This window comes from Tasmannia lanceolata, unplaced genomic scaffold (genome assembly GCF_043159265.1).
Source record: "Tasmannia lanceolata isolate RefF3 unplaced genomic scaffold, GAP_Taslan_0.1 ptg000054l, whole genome shotgun sequence".
Classification (NCBI taxonomy): domain Eukaryota; kingdom Viridiplantae; phylum Streptophyta; class Magnoliopsida; order Canellales; family Winteraceae; genus Tasmannia; species Tasmannia lanceolata.
This window is the reverse complement of record NW_027518731.1, coordinates 2,431,583-2,445,834: the sequence shown is the minus strand read 5'-3', so window position 1 is coordinate 2,445,834 and position 14,252 is coordinate 2,431,583. Positions and strand designations below refer to the sequence as shown.

At 39.5% G+C, this 14,252-nt stretch overlaps 1 protein-coding gene and 1 pseudogene across 1 annotated transcript; both read right to left on the bottom strand.

Annotated features, from left to right (window-relative positions):
• Positions 1 to 4,448: 4,448 nt before the first annotated feature.
• Positions 4,449 to 5,021, bottom strand: LOC143864910 (putative pentatricopeptide repeat-containing protein At3g23330 pseudogene; annotated as a pseudogene).
• Positions 5,022 to 5,034: 13 nt separating this feature from the next.
• On the bottom strand, positions 5,035 to 6,151 carry LOC143864909 (pentatricopeptide repeat-containing protein At1g11290, chloroplastic-like). The gene is made up of 2 exons (XM_077375771.1): positions 5,544 to 6,151; positions 5,035 to 5,455 (listed from the first exon to the last, which is right to left on the bottom strand). The coding sequence occupies exons 1-2, from the start codon at positions 6,149 to 6,151 to the stop codon at positions 5,035 to 5,037; spliced, it is 1,029 nt and encodes a 342-aa protein (XP_077231886.1).
• Positions 6,152 to 14,252: the final 8,101 nt, after the last annotated feature.

Here is a 14,252-nt window from a genome sequence, read left to right as displayed (position 1 = left end):
TCTTCTTCTCAGGTATTTTAATTGAAGCTTTGGAATACTTCTAGATTCTCTGGTTTATTTTAAATTCTTCTCCGATCGATCTCTTCATCTGCTTTGATTATTTCATCCAAAGTCTTATTTAACAGATCATTTATTATCAGATGTTTAGAGATAGTGTAGATGAATTTATAACCTTTGTAAAGGATCAATCATTTTTAAAGATAATTAGTTTTATGAAATTATTTTAACCTAATTGAATATTCAAGAATGTTTATTGTCTTTTGAAATTCTGAGTAGCAAAATGATTTGAATTTACGTTTAAGAATGTTTGCTGGTAAAATTTGTTTGCACCCTGAACCTGTTTGCAACATTATTTTTAATCTAGAGTTTTTGCTACCTATGCTCTGATAAGATCAAATTACATTTGATTGTGGCGTTATTAAGTAGTAATATGCCTTTGGACGTTCTTATTTTTGTTCAATTTGATTCATTTCGTTTGATATCTTTCCTAATTATACCTTGTTTATGTTATTCTCTGTGTTGAGAGTAGGAAATAATGTTGTATTGTTGTTGTTCCCTACTGAGATCTCAATCCTTGGATAAATTGCTCTTGCGGTGAGTTGGGAATGGACAATGTTATCTTTCGTAATAGCAGCCCCTATTTTTTTGTTTTGGCGACCATCCCTTTGATAATGGCAACCCTTATTGCTTTGTTTTAGTAATCATCTCTTTGATAATGATCACCCCTTTTCATGTTCCTAAAGTTGAACAGATTTTGTTCTAGTCATCAATCCTTTATATTTGAGAAATTATTGACAAGAGACACTTCTGGTGGTTAGATTAATAAGGGATATGAAGAGGTTATGATATGCCTAGTTGAATATTTTTGTACTATTCCAAATGGGAGTTCAAGCTACCATGCTTCTTGATTTGCACTTACATATCCTTGTTTCCAATAAAAAAAACTCTCATTAATCTTCAACAATTCCGTAGAATCTAATCACTGATTATTTGGATTCTCTCGTGTCATTGGATTTTCTGATCAATTTATGGTAGTTTAAGGAATAGGTTATGTTCTAATTCATGTTCCTGATGGTTCCTTATGTGCCTTGTTTTGATTTGCTTTATTTATTTATTTGGAAATTAATAATAGTATGAGTTTACTTTGGGTGATTGCATTGATAGATTAACAAGAGAGAGCTAGAAGTTAAAGAATGTGATTTCCATTTTTTATCATGATCATGTTTGGATAGGGAATTATTTCAGCACAAAAGATTTTCATTTTTTCAAGAGGCTATGTAGCTATGTTTGGGATAATAACACAGAATTGGTTTGGTATCATTGTGGAAAATAACATTAGTTCAAACATGTTTTGAGAATCTCACAATTCACTTTGTCTTTTCCTTTCAACTAGCTCTGAAATTTTTTGATAATTATAAAAAAAAAATATGTGTGTCTTGGCGTATGAATCAAAACCTGATGATGCTCATTATATATATATATATATATATATATATATATGTCCATGCATTAATCAGGTAACATGTCCTGTTGTAAATAGGTATTTCTCTTCTCTGAAATGGTTTTGTCAAAAGATGATCACACATAGTTGCTGTCTCACAATTTCCTGCATTTCACAACTAGGATTTATATTAGCTTAAAAGTTCACAGATACTATCCTATATGCACTTTACTGTTATAAATTGTATTGATTTAAAAGCATATAATTGCTATCATATAGGTTTGTATACTTGTATTTGTAATAATAATTCAGTCAAAGGCACGTAGCTGCTGTTTCCACCAGTTTATACACTCTGTAGCTGTGATTTTGTTTGGTTTAAAGTACCCAGCTACTGTTCTATAGGTATATACATTTTTATAGTGGTGATCTTTGTTTAGTTTAAACTATTTGGTTGCTGTCCTATCAGTTTCCTGCACCTTATAAATATGATTTGTATCTGCTTAAAAGATCATAGTTGCTGTCCTAGCAGTTTCCTGCACCTTATAAATATGTTGGGTAATGATCTAAAGGCTCATAGCTGCTGTCCTGAAGTTTCCTACGCTCACAGCTATGATTTATGTTGGTCTGAAAGTCCATATTTGTTTTCCTATAGCTCCTTGTATTTTATAGTTATGAATTGTATTAGTCCACAAGCACATAACTGCTATACTTTATTGTATATATCTGCTGCCCATTCCGGACTCCTTTGAGCCAGAGTCCGACTCGGAACTAGTGCTAGACATTAAAAGGGAAGAAAAGAAAAGCTAAAAGAAATTACCGAACTGAGGTGTTGACCGAAGATCTCCGGGCTCACTGATCCGAAGCGGGCAGAAATTTGACTAGCCGAGCAGCAGAGAAGGAGAGAAGAATGTGAAAAGTGAAAAATGAGGAGTAAAAACTCCGGTATATATAGGCTGGGAAGAGCGGGAAAAATCCCGCCCTTTTCCCACCAGCCGGAGTGCGCCACGTCACCTACCGCATTAAATGCGCCGCTCGCATTAAATGCGCCGTACACATTAAATGCGAGGTACAAGTTCCAAAGTGATAACGCCAAAATTCTGCTCGGCCTGGCCGTCCAGCGGCTTAGCCGGACAGGATATGGCGCAATCGCTACGCGACAAAAGACCTGCCCGGCCAAGCCGCCTAGAAGGCTTAGCCGGACAGGATATGACGCGTTCGCTAGAAGACAAAGGACCTGCCCGGCCAAGCTGCCCAGAAGGCCTAAGCCGGACAGGATATGACGCGTTCGTTAGACGACAAAATTCTGCCCGGCAGAGCCGCCCAGAAGGCTTAGCCGGACAGGATATGGCGCAATCGCTACGCGACAAAAGACCTGCCCGGCCTGGCCGTCCAGCGCCTTAGCCGGACAGGATATGACGCGTTCGCTACGCGACAAAAGACCTGCCCGGCCAAGCCGCCCAGAAGGCTTAGCCGGACAGGATATGACGCGTTCGCTAGAAGACAAAGGACCTGCCCGGCCAAGCCGCCCAGAAGGCCTAAGCCGGACAGGATATGACGCGTTCGTTAGACGACAAAATTCTGCCCGGCCAAGCCGCCCAGAAGGCTTAGCCGGACAGGATATGGCGCAATCGCTTGGCGCCCAGAAACAGATCAGCTAGGCCTGCTGCAACGCCCAGGAGATCTGCCCGGCCAGGACGCCCAGGAAGTTTGGCCGGCCAGACTTCTGGTTCAAATTTTGGCCGGACTGGGTCGCCCACAGACTCCTGTCCGGCCGTGCTCCTCAGGCCATGCTCCAAGGCCCGACCAGGCCACCCGGAGGCCCCTGTCCGGCCGCGGTTTCTTCTGGACCAGTTTGAGGCCGGCCTCAGCTTCCCAGAGGCCTTAAGGCCGGCCAGATGCTGTTTTAACCCTCTTTTTGCTTCCCCTAGCCGCTATCACGACTCGGAGAACCAGGGGGCAACTGATGGGGTCCAAAATCTGCAACCAATCGGCTGTTGACACGTGGCCCTCACAGAGACCACTGCAAGGCCAACACCTGTCCCTGCTAGGTGTGACACCTGGACCAATCAGGGACTTCCATCTGCCCCTCCTAGGTATGAGACCTGGTCCATACAGGGGCTACCACCTGTCCTGGACAGGTGGCTCAGAACCACTATAATAGCCTTCACTTGTGCTAAGGTGAGGGATCTGAAATCAAAAACCCTAAGCTTTCTGCTCTGACATTGCTCTGCACTCCTGCTCATACTGACTTGAGTGTCGAAGCGCCCGTCCGGAGCACCACTCCGGGTTGGTCAGCTGACCCTTTGTATTCTTGTCTGTGCCTGTGCAGCGCAGGACTCCACTAGCCCTTCAGCTGTGGCTTGTCAGATCAGCCCTTCCGGCCCTACCATAACCTGTTACCAATTTTAGACCTAACACTCTGCAAGACACCTAATGCTACAGCCAACCTCTCACTGTGATAAGCAACGATTGCTTCCTTTTGCAACTCATCAACGTCGTGAAGAGCATACTCTGTCATAGGGACATAACCCATTCCTCTACATTCTCCATCCAACTCTGTCAGGTTCTCATATATCTCCCCCCTATTTGGGTGAGAAACATCTCCTGCTACAAAAACGTGCCTTTTGCTTCGAATCTCAATCCAGCTAAATCCAATTTCCTTCTTTAACCCTCTTATCTTTCATCTGCCTCCTCACTCTTATTGCATCGTCCCACATACCAGAGGCAGCATAGAGATTATTAGAGAGAAGAATGTGACTAGTCTCATCTCCGGGTTCCAACTCAAGAATTCTTGTTGCAACAAGCACACCAAGTACAAGTCTCTTATGTGCATGGCACGCCCCAAGTAACACCCTCCACGAGCTCAAGCAAAAGTTCCGCTCAGTCCCGAGGAGAGCAATGCCAGTCTCAACCAACTTTTCAGCTCTTTTAAACAGACCGGAACGTCCAAACAGATCAACCATGCAAGCATAATGCTCAATGCTGGGCTTTATATTATGATCTTTACTCATGGAGCTGAAAATGAGGTTCCTTCATTGACTAGGCCCGCGTGGGCACAAGCAGTAAGCAAACCGAGAAAGGTTACGGAGTTTGGCTTGACACCATTTGCTTTCATCTTCTCAAAGAGTTTGAGAGATTCATAACCCATACCATGATGGGCATACCCAGTAATCATGGCAGTCCATGAAAAAACATCTCTTCTTGCCATCCTTTGAAATACACTAGTCGCTTTGCTGATGCTACCACATTTTGAATACATGGATACCAAGGCATTATTTATTGACAACAGATAAATTTGATAATTAGGAAGCGGAAACTGGTATTTAATGGCTAAGGCATGAAATTGTTTGCTTAGCTGCATAGAAGCCAATCTGCAGCAAGCTGTAAGAAGAATTGAGAAAGCCAATTGATGGAATTGCATTCCTTGCTCAAACATATCTAAAAAGAGAACGATTGCCTCATAATAATGGCCACTGATGGAATATGCCTCCATCATCGCATTCCACGAGTAGGAATCTCTCTTGCTCATCGCTTTAAAGATTTCCTTTGCATCGGCCAGCCTATTGCATTTTGCATACATTGTTAGGATAGCACTATATGTTGAAATACCCACTACTTCTAACACAGTCCTCTTCAACACAGCCATGGATCTCCCTACCACGTTTCCAACAGTTTGACAGAGATGGATATGGCGATAATGCGACAAGAATACTTGTGAAACTGTGATTATCAGGGTTGATTCCTGATGACTGCATCTCCACAAAGAGTTCAAAACAATTCTCGAATTCTTCACTCTGGGCATATCCTGCAAGCATCGAATTCCAAGTAATAACATCCTTGTAGGGCAATCTCTCAAATACTAAGCTTGATCTTCCAGTTTTTCCGCACTTAGCGTACATGGTAATAAGAGAATTTGCTAAGCTCATCTCTTGTTCAAGCCCTGACTTGATCATCTGCCCATGGACCTCTTGACCATGCTTTAGAGCTGAAACATCAGATATAGCGCTGAGGATGCTGAGAAAGGTTATGACATTTGGTTTCACACATGACTCTTACACGACGAGTCTACGGAACTACATTCTTTGGGGAAATCATCTCGAACATTCTGTTTGCATCTTTCAAATTCCCACACTTGGCATACAATGCAATAAGAGAATTCCCCATAGTTTCCCTGTTGAACAGTCCATCTTTGACGATTTTTCCATGTATTATCCTCCCATACTCTACTGCTCCAACAGAAGCACAAGCATTGAGGATGCTAGCATAAGTGGGTTCTGTTGGACGAACAAGTCCTATGCATAACATGTCAGAAAACAAGTGAAGTCCTTCACTCCAATTCCCATTCGAAACATTAGCTGCTATTATCGAATTCCACGTTGGAATGTCCTCTTGCAAGGAAGGAGGAACCTCGCAGAAAATCCTCAGAGCATCAGCTAAGAATTTGAAATTCGAGTACATGGTTATGAGGGAAGTCCGCACACCAATATGTGATGCAAAACCAGTCCTTATAGACCACCCATGGAGCTGCTTGCCGACCCATATATCACCCGGACCAGAGCTCGCCTTAAGAAGGCTCCCCAAAGTGTATTCATTGGGAACCAAACCCTCCTCCATCATCTCCTCAAACATATCAAAAGCACGAAAGCAATTCCCACAATGAGTATTTGCAGAAATAATAGAAGACCATGAGACTGCGTTTCGCCCAGGCATTTTGTCGAACAGATGGTGTGCATCTTCAAATTTTCCCTGTTTTATGTGAGAACTCAAGAGGGAGTTGTAAGTGAAAGTGTTTAGTTGAAGTGGGGTATCGATGTTTTCTATCTCACATAATTAAGCGTTTGAGTTCTGTAATGTGTTCGCTGAATTCGGAGTTGGAAAGGTTACTGTTAGTTGTCTTGCAAGAAAAAGAAAGGTGTTGTGTATAAACCGTGGAATTGCTGCATATGGGTTTTTTTTTTAGAGGGAGAATGGCCATGGAATTGCTGCATATGGGTTTTTTTTTAGAGGGAGAATGGGGTTGAGGAAGAGAGAGGTGGGTTTTGTGGTGTATTTTCTTCTCGTTTGAGCGTTGGTGGAAGGCGGGAAAATGAAAAAAGATGGCTTGTGAAACGAAGGCCATTCTCCCTCTAATGTCATCAGCCTCGACGTTACTATGGAGAAGTGATAAATTCGTCCCTTCTTTTTACATGGGACAGCCCCTCTAGTGTGTTTTTTACTGTGGGGTTTTTTTACACAGCCCCCCCGTAGTGTATGTTTTTTGCATTATTTAGGTGACACGTGGCGCACCCACATCGTCCAAGATTCTATTTTACCAAAAACCCAAGTTTCTCAGCTATTTTCAGAAACTTACTAACCCCAAAACACTAGGCTTTCTAATTAAATTTGGTTTCTTGGCTTTTCTTACTCTTTTCCTGCTTCATCCTATCTCTCCCTGATCCCAAACTTTACAAATTTAAATTTTCTGCCAAAAATAACACTCACTCAAAAGTCAAAACCTTATAAAATTCACCCTCGTCACACCCTCAATCTAATTAGGAGTTGTAAAACTCTTTTGCTGTTGCTGGACCAAAACAAACAAATCAGAGCAAACTTCTGAAAACTCATCTGAAACTTCTGAATGTTGACATGGATATCTGTTCTCTCTAGCTATCTCACCTCTTTTTTCTTTCTTCTTCTTCTTCTGTTGTCATTCTTATTATTTTTCAGTTATTTTAGTTTATCTGGGTTTTTCATGGATGGAACAAATCACAAAAAAGGACAAAGGCTGAGCTTTTTCTTTACCTGTTTTGTCTTCATTGCCAAATTCTCCAATTTTCTTTTTCGTAACGTTTGGTTTATCTTGAGTTGATAACCACCCGTCAAGTCCATGGGTGGTTATCAAGTCAAGTAGTTTAATGATGTGGATTGTCATTGTGGCCCATCAAATGGACGGTTTGGATCATCCTATGATATGAGCCGTACAGTCCATTTTGAAAAAACATACATGATTTTACAGAGTACCTGTCTCTTCAATCTTTGAACATAAACCCTTAGTGGGGCCAAGACTGAATGTGGTTTATATCTTTGAAAAAGGTGGACACCATAAACAATTAAACATGTATTTTTATATTAGAAAAAGGGTGATGATATTTTCAACTCCGGTCCCCTCAAAATGAAAATGTGATTTGACATAAAGTTACCCACTTTTTACGTCAAATCAAGTTAAAAGGAGAGCGCGCATGTAATGCAAGCGGGTGAAAATATCATCTCCCTAAAAAAATAACTTTGGCTTACTTTTTTTAACTCCAGACCATTCATCTGTTGTGACCCAAAGTAAATAGGCCTTGCCCATCTCCCCAGTCCCCCAATATGATCTTAGCTCTACGATCTACGGAGATTCTTATATGGTATCGTCGTATTGGTTCTTATCATTCAGATGATTTTTGGGGCATACACTATTTACATAAGTCCAACAATTGAATGGTAAAGTGGCCCAGTGAATTTTCTAAAAAAATGTGTTGTTACCTTTGTTCGTAGGAGAACATATATATAGAAAAATATAATGAAGCCCACCTTATAGTTACCAGTCTGTTCCCCAAATCAGCTCTATTAGATGATCCTAACCTGAAAATAGTCTCCCTGAGATGATCCTAACTCTTAGATCATTGAACAAAGTGGCCGCGGTGAATTTCCTTTAAAACATGCGTTATATGATATATGCTCGTAGGTGAGGTGGGCCCAATCTATATTAATAATTGAGAATATATTTTGAAAAATACAGTGAAGCCGAGCTTGTTCGAAGATCCAAACAATTCAATTGAGCAGTAGTGTTACTAGACTCTGTCCCAAAAATAAGCTCCATTGGATGATTCGAACCCTCTAAAGTCTAATCGATAGAAAATTTACACCATGTAGAAATGTCTATAGAACGAAGACTGCAGATAATCCAATGGAGATGAATTTCGTGGTACGAGGTATTTAAGTTGGGGATACCAACCGAATGGTTTAGATCTTTGAACAAGGTGGGCCATGATCTTTTTCTTTCTTTCTTTTAAATACACCTCCATAGATACACCATATACCGCATATTTATTAAAAAATTCATTGCGGCCCTTATTCCAATATCCAAACCATTCATCTGATGGACCCAATGTACAATCATGGACCTTTAAAGGGATTTTGCTAGTCATTGGGGGGGGGGGGGGGGGGGGGGCATGGCCTCCCTCATGCTATACGTGTCTCCGTGCCGAAAATTATCCAAGGATTCCTATTGGCCCGCAGCCGACCCATACTTATTCACAATCACTTTGTCCCAAAGCTGAGATTCCTCCTCACCAAATCTCCACAGCCACTTACCGAACAAAGCCTGTGTAGCTTCTCTAAGCTTTCTGATCCCAACGCCTCCCACCTTAACGGGGAACATATATAATCTTCCAAGAGACCAAAGGTACTCCCGCGCGCAACCCACACACAAACCTTATTCGAAACCTTATTCGGATTTTTGTATTTTCTTGAATAAGTAGTTTACCCTCGTTTAAAGGTCTAAACAAATCACTTGTTAGGCCCCACCAATGGTTCATACATGTAAGAGGGAGTGAATTTATCCAAGAAGGGAGTTGGGAGTTGTAACATTGCGTCAATTTATCACCACCTTTTGAAATTAAGGAATGCTAAAATCAAGGGCGCCCGTACAAAAAACAGAGGAATGGGTGCCCCCATTGGATGCCGCCACATCACGTAGAAGCTAAAAAAATATTAAATGGACTTTGGTGACGTGAATCCCACGGTGACGCCCTTGAGTTTAGAATTCCTCCTTAAAACGTGCACCCCAGCAAAGCTGTGCGTTGGTTAAAATTTACTGTTCCAGATTAATCCAGAAATTCCTGTAATCTAAACTTCAATGCAAAGATATATTACTCAATCCGGACCATACACGTGAGCATATTTTAAGTTTTTCAACCAAATAACTAAAATACCCCTTTACGATAAGATTTTTTTTGCAATAATAGAGAGAGAGAGAGAGAGATTTAAAAACATAACTCTTTATATAAGGTATTGAATATCTTGAGGAGTCAGGTTGTGGTATAAGAAATTCTCTTGTAGGAATAACAAGAGAATGGGTAAAGTGTTTAAAAAAACTACGGGAAATGATTTTGCATATTTTGATGTAGTTTTAGATCTAAAATAGATCATGGCAATCTTTTCTGGTCGTTTATGTTAAATTTTGGAGAGAAGATTTCACTAATCTTGAATACCTTGGATAAATTACAAAGACAATTGATGGTGCTTATAAAGAGCACTTACATGATAAACATATAAATAAATCAAGACAACTATGAAAGAGATAACACTAGAATATTCTAATCTAACCTAATCAGATCTACTTTCCTAATCTCTCTTGCTTGCCTCTTCTAATCCACTTGGCTAATTTATCTAGTTGCTTCATTTAGCCAACTTACCCAATCTACCTCCAAGATGATCCAATGGTTAAACTTTCTCATATCAGATCTAACAAATCTTAACACGCCCCCTCAAACGTATATAGATTGAAAATCAATATACGTTTGCTCACAATAAAAATTCTCAAATTGATTACAAGGAAATGTCCCCAACACACATAGCGATGTACTGCTGAATCTTCTAGTGTAACACACATCAAGTTGATGAAGAAGGTCCCATTAACGTTGATTGATGCTTCTTGCCAAATGTACGTCAATGCCGGTTGCCAAAATGAAGCCACAATGGGCTAGATGTGACTCAAGGCCTCGATAGGCGAGTTAACATAAAACGTATATAGATTGAAAATCTATGTATGTTTGACAATAATAATAAAAACTCCCCAATACAATAGAATTTCCCAAATTACAAATGTAATCAAAATCAATTGATTTGATGCCCATTTCCAGAAGTCGATGACAAAGATTTGTAAGATCTGATATGGGAAAGTCTAACCATTGGATCATCTTGGAGGTAGATTGGGTAAGTTGGCTAAATTAAGCAACTAGATAAATTAGCCAAGTGGATTAGAAGAGGCAAGCAAGAGAGATTAGGAAAGTAGATTTGATTAGGTTAGATTAGAATATTCTAGTGTTATCTCTTTCCATAGTTGTCTTGATTTATTTCTATGTTTATCATGTAAGTGCTCTTTATAAGCACAGCTTGAGCTCTATTGTAAATCATCTAAGGATTAGTGAAAATCTCCAAAATTCTACATGGTATCAGAGCATGAGAGGGTTTAAAAACCAAAAATGAGGGTTGTGCATATCAAATATTAGGGTTCAAATAGGACGAGGTGAGACTCAAATAACTTTAGTACGAGGGGGTGTCATTACAAATATTTGGGGTGTTATGTAAATGCAGCCAAGAAATTGAAACAGAGGGGCTGTAGCCTGTAGGATTCAAAAAATAAAATGGGTGATATTTTCACACCTTTCATCCCATCCCATCTCGTGAGAAACCCTCTCTGGCAAATATTCAGAGATCACGTCTTTTCCCATCTCTTCTCTAAAGGGTATACGTATCATGGGATATCATAGGGATTTCTCAAAAAGAAAAAAAATATCATCTCAAGTGGCAACAAAAGAGAAGAGCATATGGTTTATTCCCAACAGAAATCCGGAACTGACTCACGGAAAATATGGGTCTTTTAGCGTGGACCACATCTTCATCAATTAGTTTTGGAGAGATGTAACGACAGGGGCTTGTAGCAGGAAAGAATAAGATTTATGGAAGATTTGGGATGGGATGGTCGAACCAGTATAGGATGATTAAAGATCAGCAAGCTAGAGAACAAAGTTTGATGAGATAAAACCAAACAAGGAAGAAGAACTAACGATTTACTTACTATGGCCGGGTAGAATTGTAGAAGATGATGAAAATGTTATGTTTGCAATGGCAATCGATTGGGGCCCGGCAGACGGCCGATCTAGCCGTCCGCGGGAGGACGAGCTCAGCGAGGTTGTGATCAGCACAGGGGCGGATCGACCCGCTCTGATATCATGTTAAATTTTGGAGAGAAGATTTCACTAATCTTGGATACCTTGGATAAATTACAAAGACAATTGATGGTGCTTATAAAGAGCACTTACATGATAAACATAGAAATAAATCAAGACAACTATGGAAAGAGATAACACTAGAATATTCTAATCTAACATAATCAAATCTACTTTCCTAATCTCTCTTGCTTGCCTCTTCTAATCCACTTGGCTAATTTATCTAGTTGCTTAATTTAGCCAACTTACCCAATCTACCTCCAAGATGATCCAATGGTTAGACTTTCCCATATCAGATCTAACAAATCTTAACATTATAGTGGAATTCTTGTCAACTCGCCACTTCTTCCTGATTTATCATACAAGAAAATCCTGGCTGCGAGACATGGCAAAAAACAACATGATTTCTAATATTGCCTCCCACCGACCGTGGGAAACAAGGCAACTTTCCCAACAACGGAAAATTATAAAATAAAGTAAAAAAGATGAGCAAGAGATTTAAAAAAAAAAACCCTATTTAAGAGAGAATTTTAAACAAATGTCACCAATGACACAATGTGACCAATGTCTAAAAGAGTCCCTCGGCTTGCCAACACGTTTTTTTAAAGGAAACGCATCCCATTGCCAATCTATAGACAATGGGTACGAAGGGAAAGGGACATGGCTTTGTTTGGATCTCATAGTAGGCATCTTTTCTTCCCTTTAAGTTGAAGTCATTTAACACTTTGTAAGGGACCCCGACATGGCTTTTTCAGTAAAGCAAAACTTCATGATTTCCAACTTTTTTGTGTGGATCGCTACACTTTGGTGGGACTTGTTAGGCAATTCTGCGGAAAGCCATTTCGGGGCTCACTTTTGCAGGAGAGAACAACCACCTCAGATGCACTAAATGAATAAGACAAAGTGTATAAAAAATTGAGCCAGTGTGGCTGTTTTCTCTTGCAAAAGTAAGACTCAAAATGGCTATCCGTAAAATTGCATACCAAATCCCTACTTTGGTTTTTCGTCCTTTGGAAGGCAATTAGACAGTTGGGGCAGGAAAGAAAGCTAGTGGAAGTGATGATTTTTAAACCATTATAGAAAGAAACAACTTCAATCCTTTACATTACAACTATAACTTGATTTAGTCTCTGATTTTATATGATGTGTGCACATGAAGTCTAGTATTTTTCAAAAAGTACTGTGGAGCCCACTTCATAGCACAATCTAAACCGTTCATTTGTTGGGCCACAACCTAAATAGGTTGTAACACATAAATCATCTCCACATGATGATCCAAATCTCTGATCTTTAGAGGTTTCTATTATGTGGAGAATTAAAAGGTGCCACCCAGGCTTTCTAGATAAATTCTAGGTCAAAAGAATGAAAAAAATACAAATAACAAACCAATAGTGACTCGATTGAATAAGTTAGGCCCTATTCGTTTTAGATTGTGACAACCGATTGTGAACCCCAAACCTATTATTGGGCTCAAAATTAACTATTCAAGTGGATGATATTGTGAACAAGCGGGTAACTATTTATGAACATATGCGAGTGGCAGTCATATCATCTTCAATTGAATAATTCGCACAGAGCAGTTCTCTAGACAAATTTAGTCATCACATTTGATTGAGTTTTGCGAATCCAGTCTTGCCATCAATTTATGACCAAATTACCCATGGTAGATTTTTTTTTACTCATATAATGACAAAAATATCCTTACAGGTGAAGAGACAAAAATTACCTCCAATAAAAAACCTTGATTTAATTTGAGAAATAATAAGAGACCTATTCTCTGCCCATTTTACCCCTCTCTTTTCCTTTTTTTTTCATTCATATACTCACGGCTTGAACTTGATTCAATTGTTAGGGTTGAAGGAGAAAAATGTTTTTCATCCATTTTTTTCAGGATTTTTTTTTTCTAAGTTAGAAACTGTTTCAAACTCAGGAATCCTTTAGAGTCGGGTCGAGTCGGGTAGGGTTAGGGTTGGATTCAGATTATGTGACTAGTTGACGCACCTCAGGTTGGGTTCGAGTTGGACTAAACCGGGCAAAACCTGGCTCAGGTTGCACCTCTAGTTGGATATGTTCGTCACTTTATCAAAAGTATAAAAAGGGTGAGTAAATTAGAAAAACAGTTTTTTCAATTAGATATTTAAAAATAGCAATACACAATTTCCTGAAATTTCTTTCCTCTCAATACATTATCATGATATGTACTAGACATGTTTTTTACCCTTTGTCATTGGTTTTCTTTCCATAGAAAATTTTTAATGGAAATATTTTTCAAAATTAAAAAATTTCCTATTTTCATAGAAAATTGTAAACCATAGAAATTATTTTCCAAAATTAAAAAAATTTCCTACACTCAAGGAAAATTGTAAAAGTACTTAGACCTTGGATTTTTTTTTCTATGGAATGTTATTTTTGGTGGAATTCTTTTGCACCTCATACCATAGCATCTGGGGGCCACCATTTTACACCTCATTAGGGGTGTCAATGGATCCAGACGGTCCGATGGACCATCCGAATCCGAACTTTAGTGGACGGGATATAAGCATACCAAGAGGGTCCCTGGGCATATTTCGGATTCCCAATCATACAATCCGAAAATTTTCGGATCGGATCCAGGCATGCTTCAAAAGTCCTTAGGGACAGTCATGATCCGAAATCATCTTACTAAAATACCCTAAAAAGTCAAAATCATTATAACAGCAATGTTAATAAGTGGGGGTATTCTTGTTAAAATAGCCCAAAATTTTCTAATAGTTATCGGTTTCCAACTTTTCATCATTATTTGACGTACGGAATCTCCTCTTTCCTTTTCGAAATAAATCTCATCTTCCTTCCGGTGT